This window comes from Aplysia californica, unplaced genomic scaffold (genome assembly GCF_000002075.1).
Source record: "Aplysia californica isolate F4 #8 unplaced genomic scaffold, AplCal3.0 scaffold00609, whole genome shotgun sequence".
NCBI classification, from domain to species: Eukaryota; Metazoa; Mollusca; class Gastropoda; order Aplysiida; family Aplysiidae; genus Aplysia; species Aplysia californica.
In genome coordinates, this window is record NW_004797879.1 from 190,390 (window position 1) to 215,463 (window position 25,074).

The 25,074-nt window shown below is 40.3% G+C and overlaps 1 protein-coding gene across 5 annotated transcripts in view; it reads right to left on the reverse strand.

Moving 5' to 3' along the window:
- The window catches only part of LOC101857824 (RNA-binding motif protein, X chromosome), a 26,176-nt gene extending 1,534 nt beyond the window's left edge, over window positions 1-24,642 (reverse strand). Inside the window, exons 1-10 of one of the 5 annotated variants that reach the window (XM_005107502.3) lie at window positions 24,524-24,642; window positions 20,776-20,963; window positions 17,779-17,891; window positions 16,633-16,738; window positions 16,239-16,358; window positions 15,247-15,501; window positions 13,242-13,322; window positions 11,649-11,719; window positions 11,002-11,073; window positions 5,836-7,993 (exon numbers count right to left, since the gene is read on the reverse strand). In XM_005107502.3, the coding sequence (XP_005107559.1) occupies window positions 7,848-7,993; window positions 11,002-11,073; window positions 11,649-11,719; window positions 13,242-13,322; window positions 15,247-15,501; window positions 16,239-16,358; window positions 16,633-16,738; window positions 17,779-17,891; window positions 20,776-20,954 (1,143 nt within the window). In that variant the 5' untranslated portion in view covers window positions 20,955-20,963; window positions 24,524-24,642 and the 3' untranslated portion in view covers window positions 5,836-7,847. Of the gene's footprint in view, window positions 1-5,835; window positions 7,994-11,001; window positions 11,074-11,648; window positions 11,720-13,241; window positions 13,323-15,246; window positions 15,502-16,238; window positions 16,359-16,632; window positions 16,739-17,778; window positions 17,892-20,775; window positions 20,964-24,517 lie in introns of those variants that run through there. The other 4 variants (XM_005107501.3, XM_005107503.3, XM_035972198.1 and 1 more) reach the window with 4 other exon arrangements.
- Window positions 24,643-25,074: the final 432 nt, after the last annotated feature.

The following is a 25,074-nucleotide window of genomic DNA, read 5'->3' on the forward strand; positions in this document are numbered from 1 at the left end:
AAATCAAAAAGCCACAGACAATAAGCGATACAGTATATATATACACCATGAAATAATAAAACCTCAACCGCATTACGACATTCTTGTCTCGGACAGGACTGTCTTGTCCCACCGTCGATTTTTTGCATGTCAAAACAGATACCGCACTAGGACAGGACTGATCCGGCGCATAAGGCGGCTTCTTTGTTGTTGCCCAAGGCGGAGTTAAAAATGCATTCGAAAAATTTCCTAAATATTGTCCAAATAAAAAATAATAATCGTGGTCAGCGACCCGAAACTAGCAAAAATCACATGAGGAACGCAAGCCCCATTACGAAGATAAATTATATTTTTTGTGTGCATGTCTGTTTCACCATTCAGCCGGTTTAGATTGCATCTTGTCTTTTATATCCCAATCGCAATAGACGTAGAGAACAACAGCCTTGCTGTACAAACATGGTTTGCTTTCCACTGCACAAATAAAGTTTTCTATCCAATTTGGATCAACATCCATTTTGATGAGAATAGACTGATTAGAAGCAACCGAGCGACTGCAGCTGACAATAAAGTTGAGAATCGATATGCAAAACACAACCATTGGGGCCTACTGCACCGTGTTGTGTGTAGCAGCTTTGACTTTCCTGCAAATGTGAAACGCACCGGGTGACCTTGATATTCAACTTCACCATTGACGATCAATTAAAAAATAAAATTATTCGCTAAAATTTACATAGTATCGCATCAAATCAGGTTCCCAGCGTGCCATTTTGCTTATTTTGAGACACTGAATCCGAATATAAAGTTTTGAAATGCGATAATTATTTTAAAAATTTTATGCCCTAAGTTTAATCCTGCGCGGCAGAAATTTTTTTAAGTGATTATATGTCACAATGCACAAGCTCCACGGTCTTCACAGCAGGCGTCACCAAGTCTGGGACAGTTTTGTCCTAATGCGGTAGGTGGCTACATTTCTCTATTTCACTCCTGTCTCACCGAGTTTGTAGCGATTCACAACTGCTTGGGACTCAAATCGACAAGAATGTCCTGTCCCAATCAGTGCGGTACATTACACTCTAATTCAAAGGTTTCAAACTCCAGTATCCCGGGATGAACTGTCGTAGTGCGGTAGAGGCCTAAGGCCCTTACAGGTTCACTTTGTTCACTGTCTCAGCATCAAGTTCATCGAAGGACATAAGAATAACATACCATGGTCACTTCAATTCCAACATACTACAAGACCCATATCTCGAGTCCGAGTACGACTTCATGTTCAAGGTGTTTTAGTTTTAGTCCCAAAGGGAAAAAATGTGGCAGGAGTAAAAGTTTCCTTTGTTCTCCTTGATCCTGGTTCGGTTACAAGTGTCAAAAAAATGAAACATCAGGCAGAAACATGGGTGCAGTAGTTGTTGACTCGCACATATTTCTGAAAACTGTTTTAGTTTTAACACATTATCGTTTTTTCCCCAGTTGCTATTGAAACCTTTCTGCCAACAAAACAGCCTGTAGTTTGAATGTAAAGGGTGGGGGCCTGGCATTTTGGGTGATCCAAGAGTCACATTTTCAAATGCCTAAACAATAATATATATATATATGAATATGATACAACTCCTTTATCATTTACTAGCATCTGTGGATAAGGGAGTTGTTTCTCCAAAGTAAGCAGTTCCACAGCAACGGTTTTGCTCCTTCTCTGATAACTCCATACTTCCCTGTTGACTTTTATATCTTTCTTCCTTGATCATGAAAGCAAAAGATCAGTTGGATTCCATGCCATAAAGCTATACTCATCTTAGACTTAAGTTCTAAAAAATTTAAATATAATAAAGATCATAGACATGCCTAATTGGCTCACCATGGATTTTTTGTAGGCTTCTAAAATGTATTTCAGTAGTTGTCTCCCTCCTGAATAGGAGTGCTACAGCAGCAGGTCTAAAGCGTTACTTACGTCAGAGCTCCCAACAGAGGCAGTACAAACAATCAAACAGCAGCCCAGATCAGTTCCTCTATCCTCCTTTTCCAATGATTGTTTTCGTTCTTGTACGAGTCTCCTGTTGTAATCCTTACTGCTTCTCTCCAGCTTTCTCCAGCCTTCTCATCATCTGCGTCCACCTCCAGGATTCTCTTGGGGTTAGCTTTGTTTCAAATTTTTTTGATTCAAACCAATTGCAGAGCATCGTGTAGACCAAGACAAAAATGTTAAATAACATTCTGAATATGCCGAAGTAAAAAGCAAAATTCAGCTTTTATTTATTCATGTCAGAAACCATTGTGGTTTGTGGTGAGGGATAACTTTCTCCCTACTACAATTCCAATTCATAATTTGAATTCTCATACAAATAAAAGTGTCTTTTCTTACAGTTTTGTCATCTTGTCCTCAATTCATCAGTCGTTGTCACCAATACCTTGGGAACCAGACATATTATGGTTCTAAAACACAAAGAATATATAATAATATATTGGGTGTCACAAACATGTACTGCTATAGTCCCATGTGATTCAATACCTGGGCAGCAGACAGACCTCATGTGTAGACAGTAGGACAACCATTTTTTTCTCTTTCAAAGCAATCTAAGTACCTTTTTTTTACCCGTGATAGTAAATGTTTAACACCTCCATTGACACAATTCAGATCATTCAGGAAGTGGGCAGCTTTCACCCTGTGGTCAGCAAATCTCGGGTTGAACTGAACACATCATCCCAGCAGATAGATATTTTACCTTTCATATCCAAACTGCTGTAAACACATCAGACCATGTACTTCCGTTTCCAGAATCCAAATACAATACCTTCAACTTCAACACCAATGATAGGTAACTTACACCACAAACTCATCTCCATGTTCGCCATGACCATTGACAGTGTGTACTCTTCTCAACTTGTGAGTCTCTTATTATAACATTCTCTGAACCCAATTTTTAAAAACTGGCGCAGCCATAACAGCAGTGTAGATGGCAGAGATTCGATGATGCCATCCGCAGGTCCTACTTTTTCCTTTCCCTCTTTTATTCCCGTTATATACCTTTTCCAGGCATTAAATGACCACTATTCTGTTGATGTGCCTTTCTTTACTCCCAACGGTATGGATGCTTTCAGTTTTTTTCATATAAACTACAAAAGAGTGGAACTTACTACTTCTCTCCAAAAATCCATGGTCGCTACATACATTTCTCCCTGAAGAAACAGCTTGTTGACAGAAACTATTTACTTCAGGTTCCCATCATTGTCCTTTATTTTAAAAGCATTTAAATTGAGTGCAACATATCTTACAAAAAAGTCTATAGCTCGCCAGCGAGCAAGCAAAAAGCTTCCAGAAACTGTAAGAGAAAGCCCTTTAATGAATTAGTGTTTTTTCAAGAACTGTATATTCACGAAGGGTAAAGTTGACTTAATGATTATAACTAATGAAAAGCAGTGTTCACACTCCACATGATTGCTATTCGATGCCTAAGTGACAATTTTGTTGGCCCACTTCCTGGCTCTCATAACAAAGCAAATGTTCAAAGTCAAAGCTAATGTTTAACACTGTCTGACACTATCCGCGGTGGAAAAACATAGACCTCTTTAGCTTCATTATAAGTGGGAACAGTATCACTCAAAAAAGACTTTCTGTACCATTCCATTAGTTAGCAGCCCAGTCTGTTAATTAAATCAATCTCCATATTCACTGTATCAACATCATTGTAAAGTGGAACACACCTCTTTTCAATTATTAAACATCTGGGTCTATTTCATGTTGCAGAGTACAATGTGGGGGAAGTATGTGTGAAACGTCACATCCATTAACTATAGCCAACAAGTAACCAATACATGAAAGCATACCAAACATGGATGAAGATAACTGGCAGCTTGCGCCATTGTCTATCCTTGTTGCTAGAAAACAGAATGTTTCAAGCTGACTGTTCCCTTTTTGATTTTCTGTCACAATTGGTTCAGAAAGTTAATACTAATATTCAATTAAATATAGCTCTGCCTTTCACTGGAGGCTGTGTGTATTGATCACAGCTGTAGATGTAGTCATCAAATATATCTTAACGTTCTCAATAAACCCCAACAAGTATTCAACTCTTGGTTAGAATGCACGTCCATTGACCAAATGCAAGATCAGATCAGATCCGGTCAGGAAAAGGCACTGGCTAGTGCACATTATTATCCCAAACAGATCTCGTGTGCTTGATAATAATTTTGACCCGGAAGTCCATTGCAGCCTTACATTCCGTGCTCAAACAAAAGATCCGACCCTGCAATGTAACGTGACTGGTCATGTCACATTTTTAATCAAATCTACATGATTGTGACCTAAAAAAATTTGTTTGATTCTGAAGGATTTGAATTTGATCAAATTGAGTCAAAACGGTAACTTTTGCAAAGAAAATCTAGCCAGCCTCAACTGTAACCAACCACATCAGACAGCATTTCAGTAAATTTTCTGCACTGCATAGTGCTGTAAAACGTAACATTCAGCATTGTCTTCAGTGAGCCCAAGATGCTGTGAGAGTTATTTTTGAGCAACAGTCAAGAAGAAGAGGGAGTCAGCAGCGCACTGGCAGCCAAGATGTGTGGTTTACATTATACTATCTCCAGATTCAAATCCCAAGGGCCATGCCACATTCTCCCCCTGAAGTTGGCTGTTGGAGGGTGCCACTGAAACATTTTACACCCAGATCTTTTCTTTCCCACATGTCTTTCAAAACTTCCCTTGCACAACACGACCGCTATTGTTGAAGTTGAAGTGATTCACTTTACTCAAACCAACTTGAATGTTGAAGTGATCTATAGAGACTGTTTTCCTGTAGTTGTATTATGTTGTCCGGCTCTTTGCTGCAGTCCGAGTGTTGAGGTGGTCAATCTTGACTTTGCCCCCATGCAGTCCTATAGTAGAATGATCCAGCTATTCCTCACAGTCTCCTTGAGCATATCCCAGAGCGCAGCATTTTGCACTACTTGGCCATACATTTGGAGACTCTGAGATTTCCTTCCAAAACTTCCAGCCAGCAGACCGTACCAGGATCCAGGGGGAAAAATGTAGCCAAATTTTGCATTGACTCTTGACCGTTTCTCCTCCTGCAGTGTGTTTTTCCCTCATGTCCAGTGATGATCCATACATGACTCCATGTTCTCAAAATTCACCCACAACATCCTCCATAAGTCAAATCTGTGCCAAATGTCTCCGTTTTTCAGCCCATAATGTTCCACCATGCTAGAGCAGACACAGCTCATTCCATAGATGTGGGATCTGCTCTCCTCTACTTAGCAGGTCATGATGTTGGGAGTTACACGCCCAATTGGTAAGTAATTGGAAGGTGCCACTGAGTGATAGGTGCTGCTTCATTTTCCTTTTAAGTTTCTGTCTGTCTTGCCTTTCCGCAGTACTAAATGACCGATACTGTCAAAAATGCCCATTTCAACAAAATAAAAGTCATTTCAAGGAAGAACTTGATTCCTCCCAATGCAGGTTGCTGTATACTGTAATTAGACTGAACATCTCGGTACACATATCATAGTGAAGTACAGATTATATAAACCAACCTCCAGATGGACAAGTGTTCATGACCCATATGCCTCATGCTGACAAAACTTTTTCTCTGAAAGACTCACAATGACTTTTTGTCATTTGTAAAAAAAAATAATTTTTAAGGCCGTCGTTACAAAGGCAGACCATGTCCAGACTTTTTGTGGGGAGTACAGTAATGTGCATTGCCGGGCACAACCATAAAAGTTTTGAACATAACAACTGACGCCAGCAAACCCCCACAAGTAGCCAATTCTAAAGACAGTATCTTTCAATATAAACATAATGGGCTCAGCTTTTCCAAAATCACAAATTCGTATCAAAATGAAACTATCTTTACTTCGGCAGTTTTTTATCATCTTTTTTTATTTGAACTGAAAATTCACACTGACAGAAAATGAGCAGACATGGGAAATGAAATGGACATAATGGGCATTGAAAGTATTTTGCTGTATTTGCTTAAAGAATTAATTTCCCCACAGAAATTGACAAACATATGTACATAAATAGCAAATGTGCTTACAATACAAGTGTTTAAGACAAAGCCCTCAATCCCCAATGTCAGGTTTAAAAAAAAAACAACAACACAGAATTCCTGTTATAACGTCTAACAGTACATAGTACAGACCTTAAGATTGTGAGGTTCATCACAAACATGGCCAAGAATTTTCTACGACACGATAAACTTCTAGCCACTAATCTAAACTGATGTGTATGTACATTGGTATCAATGAAAAAATAAACAACATCTAACAATCTGTACATTGTACCATTTTCCTTTCTTACTTCCATTACAGTTTAGGCATTGATATAATATATTCACGGTGACAGCCAAGGCTTTTAGCACGCCCCGACTTATTAGATGGCCTCAACATAACTCCAATGGCCAACATTTCTTTGTCACATCAGTCTCGTTTGCTGACATTTCACACTTGATACATGTATTCTGCTACATTTATTTGAAAACTGAATGCTTCCTTACAATACCAGTTTCCATATTTTGCTAAATTTATTTTTTATAAATAAATAACTGAAAGTTTCCTTACAGTACCAGTTTCCACATTTTGGTACATTTATTTTTAAAAACTAAAGTTTCCTTACACCTTACAGTACCGGTTTCCGTACACTTTGTGACTTGACCTAACACCAGAGTGACCACACCTCATCCTAATCAAGCAGTGTTTACTCCAGCATTTAAGCAAGGAACTTTCACTGTAAGTGCCATACAACTTACAAGGTTCAACATAATTGCTACGGTTTGTCTTAGATACAAAACCTGATTTGAGGAAAATATATTACGCGTTCATTTTATGGGGTGGAGACCATATAGATGGGCAGACATCAGTTTTTTCTGACAAAAGTAAAATCAGAATGGTATTTTCCATGATTTTCTTTTTTTTTTAACAATTTAGTGTTCCATATTTTCCCCCAACATATGCAGACATTAGTTGATAGGTGGGTCCACTTCCATTCTCATCAAATATCTGCTTTCTACACACACACAAAAAAAAGCTGCACCATTTACAATGTCAACAGCTGAGCATATCCCAAATGCATGGGTCTCAACTCGCAGTGCGCCTTGGTTCCTCGAATTTTCACTGATTAGGTTTTTTAAATTTTAACCTTAGAAAATTTGTCTTTAGATGTACGGAAACCGATCCCTGGTGGACACTTCAAACCTAGAATCATCACAGAACTCTTTTCCATTCAAATCAGAAGGCAGTAAATGGTACCTGCTTGGCTAAAAACTCCATTCTACTGGATGTAGTCAAATCAGGTCACGGGGATGTAAAGCCTGCAATCCAACAACTCAAGCTGTGTAGCAGCATCCACATTCTCCCACTCTAATAAACCATTCAGCACGTCTACTGTCCACCTTTGGGTTTGGTAGCTAGTTGATTTAGACAGAGCCTGCAGTCCAACTCTAGTCCTGTTGTATTAAAATTTTCTCACTCTAGTAAGTCATTCAATGAATCTGACCTGTCCAAAGCTTGGGTTGAAGAGACAGTCTCTATATTGGTACAGAGCAGAACTTTGCTCAGTTTCATTGCCTAATACTAGATTCTCCCAGTCTAACAAATCAGTTGAGTCATCCCTGCTATCCAGAGATTGGGTTGTGCAGAAATATATACCAGTACAGAGAGAACAATCCTTGTCTCATCGCCTGCATTTCTATGTCCAACTGGGTGTTGCGAAGATACCTCTACAGATGTACATACAGAGAGCCATTCTCGGCTTCATCATCATAACTAAATTGTCCCATCCTCATAGGTCACTCCATCCATAATGTGAGTTGTGTAGATATCTATACAGACGCAGTGAGAGAACCACTCTTGGGGTTCCTCTTCACATTTGGGTTTTATCTCCTATAACTGTCGGAGCTCTCCATACGCGGGGCTTTCCTCGGTGGTCCGTCACGACTTGGAGGGGGACTCCTTCTGCCCCCACGACTGCCTGGAAAATCTGGCCGGCCTCGGCCGCGAGGTGGACCTCGTCCACGCCCACCTGCACAGCGCATTATTGTGAGGAAGAAATAAAGACATGTGTTTGGTATTGGTGAACAAGGGTTGGTTGGGGAAGAATCAGACAGAGTAAAAGACTAACTTACCAATATTTACTGTCACATTCCTGACAGAATCCTTGGATCAAAAACAAAGATAACCAGTATACAACAACATACTGAGTGTGACCAGCTCTGTCATGTTACTTCCAATGATTTTCAAGAGCTCACACAGGTCGTAACTTTGACAGTGATGCTGATCATCATAACAAAGTTTAAGCTATTTAACTATTTTTCTCTCTCCGACAATCTCCTGCAGGGCCTCAAAGAAAATTGACTAGGTAGACAACCTATACGTAACATGGGAACCTCCTTTTCCCCGCCATGTTTCAATTGATTTTCATCATACAGACTCACAACAATCTGCCCACAATTAGAAGGCCGCCATGTACTACTAATGAACTTTGCTGTGGCACAAGATCCTCCTTTCCATCATTTCTTGCCAGTGTTAAATGTCTTCCATACCTTGGCTAGGACCCAGCTAGAGAGATAAAGGCTTTAACCAAAAATCACCTGCTGTCTAAAAGTGTAGTGTTGTAGTCTCAGCTTTAGGCTTCTGGTCCACTAAACTCTTGTTTGAGTTTGTATCAGACATGCATAGAATGTACAGTAGTCTCAAGCAACAAGACAGAAACAATTTTTACTGCCATGGTGTACATCCCTGTATCCTACTCCTACACTAACACCTATCAATGCTATCACAACTACAGACATTAGCAATAGACACATCTGCTTCAACAGTACTAGTACTTACTCCATGTAGGTCCCTGACATACCACTGACTTAGTATTACCACGACCTGCTTCCTGGTCTCCTACACAGAACACATATCATTACTCAGCCACAGACAATAGTAACAGCAACATCTGATCCCATAGTACTCCATTAAAGCCTCACGCATATCACTGAGTGAATGTATACACTGTCAGCAGCTCAACTGGCAATTACTTTACTTGTACAAACTTCAAATCATTTTGCACATAACTAAGCAAGAGCAGCAAAGGGTTCAACAGAATGGCTTTCACCACTAATGTTATGCATCAATACTCAATACATGTCAATGCGCAGTTGCATCAATAGCAGTTCAGCATGATTCCATAGTATGCTCATTATATTACTTCACGAATCACAGAAGCAATGAAAACAATTTACAACTGGATCAGCATGTAGAAGATGGCATATAATCGTATGTCTGATAAATGATGCAGGCTACCCTGTTCCAAGGTAACTGCTAAATAATCATTCTAAGTGTTGCTGTAAGACCATACAATATCCTGTGGTTATGTGAGGTAAGTAATCCAAGAGCTTCTCTGAGCACTTTACTTAACTAACTTAAACTAAAGACTTTCAATATTTCTGTGATAGAGTAATGTAATGATTAGACAATAGGAGCATTTCCACTTTAAATATTAAGACCCTGTTCCTGGTGTATTTCTACATGAAAGAAAGATATAGGTTCCTGAGTTATTGCAAAATCTCAAGACACCCATGTAAGAAAAATGATGTCCAGGTGCTAATCCTTTTATAACAATGTCTTTGGTCACTATGTTATGTACTAAAATGGCTCTACAACCTGTATATGTCTCTTCTGACATCACTTAACATCCATGCACATACAAAGGTGTAGAGTAATGCTGCCCTGGTTAATCCAACAGCTTCTCGTCTCAATCTGGACCTTCCATAAAGAGAGCTGGACAATGTTGGAGAACTTCACACTGATGGGCGTCATTCCATCCAAATTTGGAGCAGAATTAATTGCAGATCAGAAAAGTTTAGACTGGTCAGTAAAACCTTGATGAAATCTCCCTCTTCAAAAGCTGTAAAATCTGCGATCAAAACTCAGGTCTCCTGATCTCTGTTGCCAAGCTGTTGAAATTCCATCAGCTAATAAGACAAACCCAAATTTTAACAGCCACTTGTAAGCATGCCAGCAGAACCTAGAGCAAACAGGCCTTGTGGCATGATGACGGGTGCAAAGAAGTCACTTTTTTATTCATTTTTCATTCTGAGGCAGGGCAGGTGATATTCCAAAACTCCTGGGTACTCCAAAAACCATGTTCCAAAATCATAGCCAGCATCATGGGTGCCAGGACTCTGTATCATAATTCCTTGGAAACAGTGCCAAAGGGACTTCCTTCTCTGATACTTTTGTTTTCAAGAGTTGTACCAAGTCGTGCTCGACAGGCAGCTTCAGAATCTGCAAACTTCAATTTGAGCAAAATCCTACTTATAAACTCATCAACATAGCACTTAACAAAGTCAGGATTGTAGTCGTGCTACCATGTCACACTAAACTCTCAAAATCAACAGATGACAATTCCAACGTGGAGTGAGCAACTTTCCATGTCTCGATTTTGCAAGTCCTGGGCTCATGTTGAGCTAGCAACATGTGCAAGAGTCAAATATATTTTTGACAAGGTTCTGTAGACAAGACATAGTGACACTCAGGACACCTCCACTGACCACTCTCATTCCTTTCTCCTTATGAAAGGCCGACTTTCTTCTACATAGCATGTCCTGCTGCCTTCCAAAAACCTGCCGAGCCATGGACACATTTGGTATCAACCCAATCAATGTTGTCATTGATTCAAGAGTAATGACATCAAGATTTCATTAGTTCGTCACAAAGCCCTGTGAGTATTTCTTTCCTTTAAGAGCTTGTCAAGTCCGACTGCAAAGAACTTGGACAAGCGACAAATCTCCTTGATTAAGTTTTGTAATTTACTTTATGTCAAAAAAATCATAACACTTATGATTTACCCCCAGAGACAATCCAAAGCTTTCACTCACATCTCCACAGGAGAGAGAAAAGCGATACTGGGTCCAAAACGTATCAAAGCATTCTTTCTCCATTTGACATGGATACGGGTACCTCCCTTGCCATACAGCACAGGACATGGAGAAGACAAGAGCAAGACACTGAGACATTCCAGAGACGGACGAAAAGACTTACCATTCATGAAGCCACCACCACGCCCACCGCGGTCATCTCGTCCACCACGCATCCCACGAGGGGCACCTCTTCCTGAACACAGAAACAAAACATGGCAATAAATTGACATATTTCCACACAGGAAATTGGAGTGGTGAGATAGATTGTAACAGTACCAATTTTACCTCCCTATCAACACAATATTGGTGATCTAGAGGGCGGGCTGCCCACAATGATCCCTTCACAAACAGAAGGACCAATCATGCTGTAATCTACTATAAACACAAGTAATCCCATACTCATGACCCGTCTAAAAAAAAAAACAAAACAAAACAAAACAAAACCCACCCAAAGAGGATTCAACCATATTCCAGCCCATGTGTGTAGCAACACTACATAATTAGCAATCTGTCTCACTCAGCTGTTTCAAGATCTTTCGCAAAAATTAGACTTTCTTAAAATTGTATTATTTTTTACCCCCTGTTTCAAGTGACTAGAAATAACCTTCAAATCAAAGTCGTCAGACCGATGCTGTTTTCACCCACTCATAGGGCTAACACAGACCTTTAGTTCGATACCCATCATGAAAGTGATTTAAATGATGCTACACACACATCACAAGTACAGTTCAGCTCATCACAGGTGCAACAGACATTTTCTTGACTGACCTCTGTACTCTCTAGGTCCACGGCCTGGACTGCGGTCATCCAGCTTGGAAAAACGACTAGACCCGTAATCCCTAAGAAATTTCAAACAAAACAGTGAGTTGAAATATTTGTCTTGGAGTTTGTGAAAAAAAGTAAATTGACGCAAACAAATTAATTTAAGACAAGAGGTAAAAAGCAAGATAGATGGACAGAAATAAGAGGGAAAGAACAGAGGTAGGACCTACCAGAGGTGTCCTCCGACCATATGCAAATTATTTGTGTAACTAGTACTATAAACACCATAATTTTGTCCTGTGAGAACTGCACCCTGCCTTTGTCTTCTAATTCCAGTTGTAATTAATGATAAAGGATGGACAGAGGGTGTTGATTGGAAAGAGTAAGGGAGCATTTCTTATTGAAACGATAAGCATGCAACTGTATTAAATAATAAAACTTCATTGACTTAGACTTGAATGCCAACAAAAGACAAAATGTAGATATTTCCCTATTTACTTCAAAGAAAGACAGTAATCTCTTTGCTCTTTAGAATTGAATATGAAGATCATTTGTGACTGAACCGAACCAAGACGATGATTTAATGATAAATCTATTCCTTAATCTCAAGGTTCCAAGAAACTGACAGTGACACAAAAGGCACTGGTTGAAGTTGACTGTCATGGGCTATCTGAATACAGACATGATGCAAATTGGCTGTCAACAGACTCTCGGTAGTGACCTAAATGTGACCTAAAACTGATCCGATTGGCATTGCTACATACTAAACATTACAAGCAGTGCTGTTTAATAAGTTTCAATACGCTATCAAACTACAATGAAAATGCCTCATCATAAACATTCACTCTGAAATCTCTGCTTTTATCACTTTCACCTGAAAAAACACACACATCCTCTACACCTAAGAGCCGGGGGGCGGCTATTACTCACGATCACTGAGTTTTTATTAATCTTACGTGGGCACCACTATACTTCACAACTGAACCTTTCCTTATGCAAACAGTTTCCAAAGATTCTCTTCGTTTAATACAAATTACATTGTCCAAGTTAAGAAACAATGTTTGCATGAAATCAAAGATCCATGAAAATATGAAACATGAACGTGTCGCAATTAAGAGGTAGTTGTGCTGCATTATCTTAAAAGAACCAAACAGGAAAAAAAATGGTAACACCAAAAGCATTTCAAACACAAACATGCAGGGTGAAATAATAACAAGGAGCAACAAAATTAACTCATATTAGTAGCTTAAATAATCAAATAGCCTAACAATAATACATACACAATAATCATTTAGACAGAGGACAGGAGTGAATGATGTACAGGACTTTTCATTTGAAAAGTAACTTATCCGAACAACCTATCAATAATGCACACACTACAATCGTTCAGACAAAAAAGAAAAAAAGAAAGAAAAGAAAAAAAGAAAGAATGATGAAGGAAGAACACCAGACCATAGGACATTGACCACAGCAACATCTCCCATTTCTTCAGCAGCAAGGAGTTCAAACAGGTTCGAGAACAGCTGAGTGATCTCCCACAAGACCTCAAAACAGCATCAAGAACCAGTCTGTGGGGCAGGAACATCTGCGTGACCTTACCTGTCCATGTGAACGGGCCTGTCAGAATGTCCAGAACGTGAGTGATAGTCTCTGCCATTGTCATAGTCGCGGGAGGATAGCCTGTGAAGGGGAAAGTCCACAAAACTGACCTGCAAGCCTTTTGGCTCAGACATCACCTCCACTGCTGCCTCTCCGGCTCTCTAGCCGTTCCAGACATTTGTACGATCGAAAGACAGACCACGTCAGAAAACAAGAATACAGACAAGCAGAGAAAAGCCAGTTTTCCAAATTTCATTTTTTACAACAGTATATTGTGCCACAGCAGAACGGAAGTTGTAGTGAAATACAGCATTGTGTTTTCTGTTGTATTTTTAAAAACAGATTGTCTCATTTGATGAGACATGGGTGGAGAAAGATAAGGCCCCCTTAACCATAAACAATTCCAACAAACCCTGACAAGACAAAGGTCACGTTTGGGACTTAATGCATCCAGTTAAAAGCAAAATTACTCTCAATTACAAAAGTATCAAAATCATATCAGGAAGTTTTAAAATAGTCCCAACAATGCCAGAAAGATAATTGAGCATGGGGCCAAATCTGTTGTGTGAGAAAATTCATGATTAAAAGTAGAGGCATAGTTCTCAAATTAGTCTTATGTTTTAGTAAGAGTTTTACGGCACTTGCAACACAATAAGGTCATATAAGTGTCGAATAGAGGTGTTACAAGAGAGTAACAAACATAAAAAAGATGGAGGGAAGATAGAGACGATAGAATTTTTATAGGAAAGAAGGAGCAAACCACACCAGAGCTCCCGCCAACCACCCACATTAGTCTTACAATGGAATAAAGGAATAGTATTGCCATGAGTTGACAGCCCAAGGGAATATGTTGAAAGTGAAGCACTTTCACAACCATGACAATGGTTGAATTGTCGATAGAAAAGATCAAGTGGAAGTGACAGCAAAGATCAAGTGACAATAACTCTTCATGAGAGCAAACAGGATCAAGAATAACAAAGAACAAGTCCAAATACATTTGAAAATGACTTTTTTTCCCACCATACAGTTTCAACATTTCAGTTTTATTTATTGATTGAAAGACAATTTGTTACAAATTTGTTTCTGTCAAGCTATTAAAAAAATCCCTTAAATTTTCCTTAACATATTACTCATATGGAACGAGAATATATGGCGGATTTCAGGGTAAGGATGTGAAAGACAACACAGGGTTTGTTTTTTAAATAAAACTCTCCTGCTGTACTGTTTGGCGTTCAATTTGTGTTGTTTTGTTTGTTTATGTGCCCAATGAACATGTGAATAAAAAACAAGTGTTGACTGTTTATTTTGTTATAAATTTTGCGTAACAGTGTCACAGACGTAAGGATTTAGACTAATGTGTTTACCGATGTTCACAAGTCAGATAATTTTTGCCTTAAAAGGCATATTATGCTAGATTTTCTTTTAAAAAATGGCTAGAACACACAAGAAGTATGTTTTTCTAATGTGATAAGTGAAAAAAAGGAAATCTAGCATCGGTTTGAAATGGCAACGGACAGAGCGAAATGGCGATCGTAAACCGCAGGACTAAGTCCGACATTTTGACTTGACGTGAAGAGGGGGAGTGAAAAAATACTTCTAGGAATCACTAAGCTAGGGAAACCTATACATAGAATGGTCAATCTAGCCTCCATCTAAAACATTATGTCATCTTATTGTCTGCACATGCAATTACGTCAGATTACAAACAACACAAAGGCAATCCATACTCCGTCATTTTCTAGTATAACTCAAAGAGATATAATCATTTGCTGGTAGTAGGCAAAAGAACATTAAAAAAACAAACAGATTATAAATTGCACAGAAACACTTCACAATGGTAAACTGGCATTAAAAATATAACATATTTTAGTGCCCAAATAAAAAGGGGAAAGCAAATGATTACAACAAAAAAAATCCAAAAAAATTACACAACACAGCAACTCGCTAAATTTGACATCAAATAATTCGAAGACACGGTGAACAAATGCAATCTCAGTCTACTCACCGGTCCCGAGGAGGCAGATCCCTGAAGTCTCCCCGTCCGCCCAGTGAGCTCCTGAAATCAGAGTTTCTGGGAGGGTAGTCGCGGGAAGAAGCACCATAGTCCCTGGGGGAATCTCGGAAGTCCCGGGGCGGCCGGTCACTGCCGTAGTCTGAGGGCATGCGGGAGGAGGGGTAGTCCCGGGGGGAAGGGCGGGAGAAGCTGTCGCGGTCGTCCTCCCTCAGACTACTACGGAACGTGTCTCGGTGAGAGCTGAACCTGAGGAGAAGAAAAACACATGGCTTACCATTATCCAAAGCAGGGAAAGAAAAACCGCAATCCTAGCATCAGGTTTTATCTCAGTTATACTCACTTGCAAGCTATCGGAATTCAAAATTTTTACACACAATAACACCCTCAAATAAAGGGCAATATTTAAATGGGGGGTTTTTTTAAAGAAAAGAAACAAAGTAGGGGTATCACTGATTTTTTCTTCTAATAACTGAAAATTTAGAAAGTTGCATTTGCAAATAAAGTTAATATACCAAATGGAGGGGTTAAATGGATAAACAAATCTCAGAAAAGTACAAAAATAATAGAACCCCCTCCCAAATAGCGTCTCTCAGTTGTGTTTATAAAAGACGACAACTAATCTTAAATACTAAAATTTCAAGTTAGAACCTTTTTTATTTCTTCATTTAACAACAAAATTTATTTTCCAAAAGTAATTTACTTTTCCTTTCATTCCATTAGAGCTGAACAATCCAAATCAACCCACTATCGACGTAATAGGAATGAGCAAATGCTGTATCGGCACCATTGCATCTAATACACTATTTTTATATTGAATTATCTTAAAACACACACACACAGCACATACTTCTGCAGCAGATAAATATGGGAGATGAGAGATACACAATAAAACAGGAGCAAAATAAGTACATTATCAATCACACAAACCATACTAACAACCAATTTTCAGGAAACATTCATCCCTGCAAACTTCAAATTCTTACCCAGAGTCTCTGGGGGGACTGTAGCTTCGAGATGGCAAGTAATCTCCCCTTGAGCTTGGGTAGTCGCGGGAACTGGGTCCATAGTCTCTGTCGCGTAAGCTACTGCGGGGCGGGCTGAGTCTGGTTAAGGAAATTAAATTTGGAAAGTCAAGACTCAATAGGTAGAAGTATGAAAGTAACACTCAAGCCATTTATAACCACGACACATAAGTATTCAGTAAAAAAATGAAAATCAAAATATCACTTCAATTTCTCAGTAGCTAAACAAACATAAATTTAAAAAATGAAACCACACAAAATCCCCATGACTGCCATAACATTGTTCAAAGCCAAAAGCCCCATTACGTATTTCCTGCCCCTGTAAGAATGAACATCACCTCAACAACCACATTACCTGTCAAGTATTCTTGAGGAGTCCCTTGGAGGGGAAGGGTAAGGATCCCTGGACCTGGATGGTGGTGGACCTCTTTCATAACTGTCTTCATATCTGTCCCGTCGGCCTGGAACAACAGAGAAAGAAGGTGAGCTACTTTCAGTTCTTAATTAATTGTATAATGAAGCACAGCAGAAGCAAAGCTTTTCATTTTCATTTTCATAACGTTTATAGCATGTCAATTTACAAACTGTAACTCTGTGGTAAACCAGAATAATTCTGATTAAAAAATTTAAGAAACCATCAACTGAAGGATTGGCTGTAGACAGAGGAACAGGAAGGCTGACAATGTCTGCATGAGCTAAGCACCAGGACATGACATATGGTAGGGGTAAGGTTAGGTACAATCAAAGAATGGTGTGATCGGTCATCACTTATGATTGAAAGCAGCTTTTAACCTGGTGAATTATTTCTTAAATACAAAAAAAAATATTCTAAAACAATAAGTTAACAACAACAGCCAACCCATGTTGCAGATGTCCGCATGAGAAAACAAACATTGTAACAACATGAAATCAGGTGCCCATCAATTTTTTGAAGTATACGGATTATTTGTACAATCTTAAAGCTTGTTAGTTTGCCTAGCTTTTGATGAGAAAAAATACCTGTCTATCTTGAACAGAAGTCAAATATTTAGGTTTGAAGGAGGTGGGGGTCGCCAGGTATTAAGAAGTAATATTAGCGAGAAAATGCCCCCACAGATTGGTGACTTCCAAAGCTGTAGTGTCCTTGGAAAATTAACATTTCATATCATGATCACCGTTTGAGGTAAAATCCAAGCAGATTATGTTTTTGAGTGGGTAGAAAAGGTGTTGGGACAAAAAGAATAAAAATCAATAAAAATGTCCTGATTAATCTATGCTCCCCAGTGCCAATTGCACAAGATCCAGGCTTAGTTACCCGTAGCAGGAACCTTAAGCTGGAAGGCAGAAAAATGTTGTCTTCTTCGGTTTCATTATTTTGACAAACACCTGATTTCACCATAATGCAACACATCTTCCTTTCTTTTCTTTTTATTTTCAAATTTTAAATTTTAAAAAGCAAATCATTCAGAGTTTACAGACATGTTTTCCCAACACAGGCAGCATAAAAAGAAACAGGACTAACCCATGGGGGGTCCCCTGTCCCTGTCTGAACTGTCATAGCCTCTTGACAGGAGGGAAGATTTTCTTGGAGGTGAATCATCGTCTCTGCTCAAATGTCTGGCAATATAAGAATCACTGTGGATGGTCATTGTGATTACATATAGGTAAAAAAAAAATCTTAAATTGTAATATTGACCAAAAGTAAAAAGAAATTTGACCCCCCCCCCCTCCCCCAAATGACAAAACACGTTAGTTTTTAACTTACACAAATGAACTAGGGCCTATGGCAATTTAAATCTATAAATAAACGGTTATGTTCAAGGCCCATTCTATTATCAGATTATACATATTTAAACAAAGCAACTCATTGGGAAGGGTTGTAATTCCATTATTAAAGGAAAGAAAATAAACAGACTAGTCTCACTTGAGAAAAATGCTCCTGAAATGCATCTATACCAATTTCTTATATGAACTGCATTTTCAATTCACATTGATTAAGATTTCAAAAGTAAAAAAATGAACTCTACATTGAAGCGGCCGTCTTTGAAATAAAATTTGTACAAACGGTCTTCAGATACCTCACTGTTAAAATTCAAAGTTAACCGATTCCATCCATTCGGCTGCTGACAGCGGCTCGAAGTTTTTCAGCCGCCTCCATTCGACAGCTGTGAGCGGCTCGCCGATATCCGAGCGAAATCCGAAACAAATGTACACTTTTTAATATAGTTCCTATATTTAAATTGTCGAAAGGAAGTAGAACTTGTTAACAAACCTGACTTCAAACTCTGTGAAATTCTTGCAAAAATCAGTGTTATTTTGTTGTCGCTATGTACGCTAGATCTAAAGGAAAACAATAAGGAGTCTGGTATAATAAAAAGGCCCTTCAAAGAAAGATATATTTAACTAAATTTGTGAAATTCTTTCATAGATGTGTTTTTGTTTTTGTAAAGTGTTTTACGGCGCTCGCAAATGCATAAGGCCATATGAGCGCACGGGACATACCTAATATTTTTCAGTTGGTAGGAAATTTTAAATTTTGCCCGGGTGGTGGCCGAAGCCTACTCTTATCGATTTAAGACCACCAAGGGATCTTTAACGTGCCCAACTTGCACACGGGCCCTCCGAGATTTTTAGCCCTTTCCGAAAAAGCTAGGTGTAGATCTTTCCTACCAGAAGATCAAGGGTGTGGCAGTAAGGAGGAGCCAAGGAGTAGCAGTAGAAAGGCTGTAGAAAGAGTCAGGAGCCCAGAGGAGGGGGGAAAGGAGGTGAGGTGGTGGGGGCGGAAAGTGGAAATGAAAGCAGACAACAGAACATTGCTAGAGAGCAGGAAAGGAGGTGAAAGGAGACAATTTTAGAGAAGAAAATTTTTCGGTCGCTACCCGGATTCGAACCCAGGACTTTTGAATGAGAGGCCAACACCCTAACCTCTAGGCCACGAGAGCCCCCCTCATAGATGTGTGCTAGGGTGATATCGCTACAATTTTGTGTTAATTCCTATGGATAATAAGGACTTGTAGAGCTGAGAAAATACGGAAAGTCGAATTTTTCGAAGAGGTGTTGTGCAATTTTTTTTCCTCTATGGTTTTTGTCTGAGAGAAAATACAATACAGTCAGATTATAGGTAACTGTTATTGATATAAACAGATTCGTCTCTTGATTCCCATCAGTTTGGTTTATATGACAATACATAGCAATATCAATGAAAATTTAATTTTTCACATTAGCCCTTTTTTTATTTGGTACCTAAGAAAGAATTTTCAATTCTAAGAATTATGCTTCTTGAATTTGAAGAATCGGTTCATAAATAAAAAAGTTATGGGGTTGTAAAGGTCGGCAAAATATGGATGACCCACATGTAGGGAAATACTCCTAAAAAGTGGACCACGCAGTAGCAAATTCTGTAAGAAAATCGACGATATCTCTGTAATTAATCGGAGTGTCAGAGAGAAACTTGGCTACCCGATGTGTTATTGGGTGTAGAAATCATTTCTGCAGTCAGATTTACTACCAATTTCGCAGTTATTTTGTTATAATTAAAATTTTGGTGTACATATTACGATTTTGCGAAAAAGGGGTGTCGGGATGAGTCCATTTTATTTATAGCATCGTATCACAACATGGGATCTTTAAGAATATATGTCGGCAGCGTGACTAAATAATTGCAAAGCCTTTTATGATGACTTTAGACCATGCCAACCGTAAAATATAAGTAAGTTAATTCAATCTAGCATGCCGTACAATTACAAATTATTTTTCCCCGCTGAGACGCGAACACCCCGAGACGAGATTACCTCGCCTCGGAATACCCCCATTGCGATGTTACAGGGAAATAGAGACAAAAACAACCAGATGCGCGCGCCCGCCATTGCCCTATTTCAAGTGACCAATGAACGGGCCCAAAATAGTCATTCGGGGATTTGTAGGTCACATACATTTGCCACGAGAGTGAGGGGAAAATGGCCAGTCTCTGTGCGAAGCCGCTTTGGATAGAGGGGTAGTCGTGTATTTATGATCGGGTCTAAACAACTACTTGACACAGAACGTTCAAATTTGAGCACACTATAGAGGATAGATAGATCTATTACCATCTCGGCGTTGAAATTCAAACTCCTTATAGTTTTCGGTACACCCAATACGAAAGTGTTCCCGACACCAAAAGTATAGATTAATTTATGTGTACGAACTTCAACGTCCACATATCATTAGTTTGACCATTTTCTGATTGGTTGCCGAGTTTCATTCGGATTGGTTCGGAAATAGAGCAGACCGAGGCTAACAAAGTTAAACACCTACGCTACGGCCGGGTCCACAAATTCATCCGCAAACGGGGACCAAATTTTCGCCGCGCGGGAAAGCCAGATTGGCGTAGCTACAATACATATTAGAGTAACTTAAGAGCTTCACAGTAATGCACCCCAGGTCTAAAATTGAACAGGGGAAAATAATTCTGTCCAGAGCTTCAAAAAATCATGGATAGAATCAGTCATATTTTGCTAGTCACTGTGTTTCACCCACTCACCTTGGTGGTCCTCCTCTCCCTCTGGAAAATCCATCTCCGCGTCCTCGACCACGGCCAAATCCTCCACGCCCCCTCTCACGGTCGCTGGAAAAACCGCCACGTCCACCTCTGAATCCTCCTCTGGGAGGGCCTCCCCGACTCCGTCCACCTCTCATACCTCTGCCTCTGAAGTCTGACATTGTATTCACCTGAATATTAAAAAAAGAAAAGAAAAGACATCAAGGACTTTAAAGTAAAAGTTTAAAATGAGATGGGAAAAATCTTCTTGTCAGTGAACTTGTTTAAAACTGCACTTTTCTTTTACAAGCTTCATCATCATCATTGCTTTTCTCACCCTGGGTCAGGATATAGGCCACGAACAAACACTCTCCACCTTTCCCTATCCTGGGCTAGTCGCTTGATGTCACTCCACGTCTTCCCACTTTTCTGTACATCCATTTCCGTGACTCTTCTCCGGGTTCCAAGAGGTCTTCCCCTTGATCTTTTACCCTGTGGGTTCCAATCTAACACTTCTCTTGTTATGTAGCTGCTTGACTTCCTGAGAGAGTGTCCAATCCATCGCCAACGTCTTCTTCCCACCTCATCTCTGACCGGGCCCTGTCTGGTTCTTCTTAATACTTCCTCGTTGGTGATCCTGTCTGTCCATTTGATCCTCAGCAGCCTCCTCAGACACTTGTTCAAGAAAACCTGGATTCTGTTTATGCACGTATGGGACAAGACTGACTTCACATTTGAGTTGAAAATTCTGAGCTTTGTTCGTAATGAGATATCCCTGGTCCTCCAAATCCTGCTCAAAGAAATAAATGCAGCCTGTGCCTTTCCAATGCGGGACTTTATTTCCGCACCTGTTCCCCCCTCTCTGTCAATTATACTCCCAAGATAGCAGAAGGATTCGACGTCTTCTACTGCATTTCCTTGTACTGTGACCTGCTCCTTTCGCAGTAGTTCATCTATCCTTAGGACTTTCGACTTTGAGGGGTGGATCCTCAATCCAGCAGACTCTGATAGGCCGTTTAAAATTGTCGTCTTTGCTTGCATCTGTTCCTGAGTGTGAGACAGAAGCGCCAAGTCATCTGCAAAGTCCAGATCGTTCAACTGTGTTTACAAGCTTAAATTTTATATTATATCAATGTTTCAACTTGTAAACTTGAGCGGACCATGAAGCTAAGTGGACAATCAGGGTAATTAGAGTTGGAACACGCCAAGCCTTGCTTCGCAGCACTCGCCATGTTGCGAGCAGGACCGAGGGGTTGCATTGTTAATGCAAATGAGCTCTAATAATGCGCATCTCTCGCCCTCCATTGTACTTTGCCAGACCAGGAATAGGCCTAGGCCTAGCCTAGCAGTTGCGAGCAAATAGGATACTGGACCAAGTGATCAGATTGACCAATTAACCTCAAGGTGTCAGGGTCGTGGGTCAAAAGGTACGGTCATAACGACTGAAAAACCCGGTAAGAGACGTCAGTCGGTAGTTTGCAGTTGAAGGGTGAGGACGTAGGAAAGAGGGTGCTTTTTCGGTAGTTCCCGCGCCCCTTATTTGAGCCTAGATCTACATCAAGATCTATACGTTTGAAGCGCAGCGAGCCAAGATATCAAACCTAACAACAACAAAACACCAAATTATGGTAAAATTCAGGCATATTCTTATTGGGTCAGGCCCCTGAAACCCCCCTACTCTTGGGGCCAGAACCGGCGAAAAAGAATTGCAGGGTGGGAACTACCACCACTGAAAAAGCGCCGAAAAGTGAGGAGAGTGAGATGGGGAATTTCGGAAAGGAAGAATAGCGGACCACTAGGCACCAGGGGTGCCATGGCTATAGACTATGGCATAGGCATAGTGAAAGTAGTTCCGACCGGCAATTACCGGTGGTGAACCCCCCTGCACCCCCCTATCTACCGGAGTAGATCTAGAGACATCCGCCCTTGGCGCGACCGTGCCCTGAGTGCGACCAGTTCCCCATTTTTCCTTCTGTGCAGCTCGTGTGCAATCTGCTTTATTAAGGAGTTACGTACCTTGTCTAGTTCCACTTTTGGTCAATCCTTTTCCGAGAACGTCAGTCGTCTGCTAGTGCAGCAGTCGAGTTCGAAGTGAAAGGCTTATTATTCAGAAACATTCTAAGAGAAGTTTTGGGAGGACTTCCGTAACGAGCGACCACTATGAGACGGAGCAGAATTGAGGGCTTGGAATAGGGGTAGGGGTAGGGGTAGGGGTAGGGTTAGGGTTTGGTCTAGGCCTCTTCTTTATTGTGTTTGATGGGGTGGTCGCTCGTTACGGAAGTCCTTCCGAAGTTTTTTAAAGTTACTAAACTAGAGTAGCTGGCCCTACCCACGACCACTAGTCTCTGTACCCTCTGTTATTTTATAAGATAATTGTTTTCATCATATAATTTGATAAAGAAATTATTTTACTAACCTTTAAATGGTGTACTAACAATTTTCTTGCACCTGTCATATCTGTGCGCCCATGGTCATGCCTTGTTCCGTATGCGGTCGCGTTGAGAGCATGCGGTCGCGCCAAAGATAGTAAATAACAAGATGGGCCACTCAGCCAAAAAAGTGTCCGCAGGAAGTATGCTCTTTGCTTCAGATGGCGCTGCAGTCTGTTTTGAAGCTCTCTTTCGTTTTTCCAGAAGAAGAATAGGAATAGCACCTCCTTGCGTGCGCAGATCGACTGCTGTTCATCAGTAGTTCTGGTTCGTTCAGTGCGGAGTTTTAGGTTATTTATATTTTAATGACCTCTTGCCTTTCATTCTAAAGTCAAATTAAACGAAGAAAACAATCACCCTTTCCTCTGGAAGAGGTTTTTTGTCAGCGTAATCATTTTAAAAAAGCGTTCTTCCGAAATCCATTCAAAAACTTGCTAGTTTCACTTTGATTTTTTAAAACTCAAGTAGGATAACTCTGTTCGCAAAAGGTGCGCTTTTGCGAAGAGGGCGCCACCGAAATTTGAGGACACTTTTTTAATTGGCTCAAAGAGAGAAGTGGCCCCTCTTGTTATGTATGTAGACTCATTGGTCGCGCCAAGGGCAGAGCATTAACATGTTAAAATGCGAAATCTGCGAATGACGCTTTGGAATGATTGACGATAGCACAGTATAAACCGAAAGTTGACACACTGAAGCGGCCGTGAACATGGATTGCCTGACCTACTTTGCTGACAGAGACCGCTGAGCAAAATACGACAAGTGGTCGCGGGTTGGGCCAGGTACTCTAGACACTCTAGTGGTGGTATGCTAATGTTCAGAGGCCTTGTTTCACACCAGGAGAGAATAGCCAACGCTCACCCGGGGGTGAGAGTGAGAGGTCGATCGTATTTTCATTCTCACCATGGGCCAGGGGTGAGGATAGCCACTTCCTACTTCAGTTTAGACTTTGGGTTAGGGTTACGGTTTGGGGTTAGGGTTTGGGTTAGGCGTTAGGCCTGTTCTTTATTGTGTTTGATGGGGTGGTCACTTGTTACGGAAGTTCTTCCACGCCAACAATCAACAAGCTGAATTTACTCTAAACTTAGTCTATCTTTAGGCCAACTTTTGTGTTGAGAGTCTGTAGAGCCTCCCGGCCTACCACTTTTTTATCCACCAACACAAGTCTGTCTTAGTCTTAGAACTGTCTAACAACAGATGAGCCCTGCCTCCCTTGAACATTCTCATAAATCCTGCATTTTTCCTTCCTCCTCAAACAACGACACAGAAACCTGCGACTTTTGTAATTTTCATGATGTAATGTTGAAAAGGATACTCACACTCACTCGGCTTCAGTCCTGCAAGAACAGATTTATAAACAAAATGGCGTTGTAAAAACGGCGTTGGTGGCTGGTGGACAATTGGGCACCGTTTGCCGACTTTTTCCCTTGCCCAGATTTTGTACAAAGTCTAGGGCTAAGACCGAAAGTGTGCTCTAAAATACTTCACCGAAGCCTCGGCCTACTTTAAAAAAAAAAAAATGAAATTATTGAATTAAAACTTCAGCGCTGGAAATCAATATCTTACGTGCTTCCAGCGAAGAAAAAATTATGAACAAACAGGTTAGAGAGGAAACAGGGAATTGTCTGACTAAGCCTAGATCTAGGGTAACTTTGGCAAATCGGCAAGGCTAACAACGGTCTCATAAACAGGGAAGGCCTGGTCCATAATCATTGGCCTGGTCCCAAGGAGTTTAGAACTAATGGAGCCTCCTCTCTCTCTTCGCGGCGCCACGAGCAGTACGCCGCGGTGGGGATCAAATATGGCCGAAACAGTGCTGTAAATATTTGAAGCCTAATCTACCTATTCCAGTACGGAGCTGAGGTCGTTGTGGGGG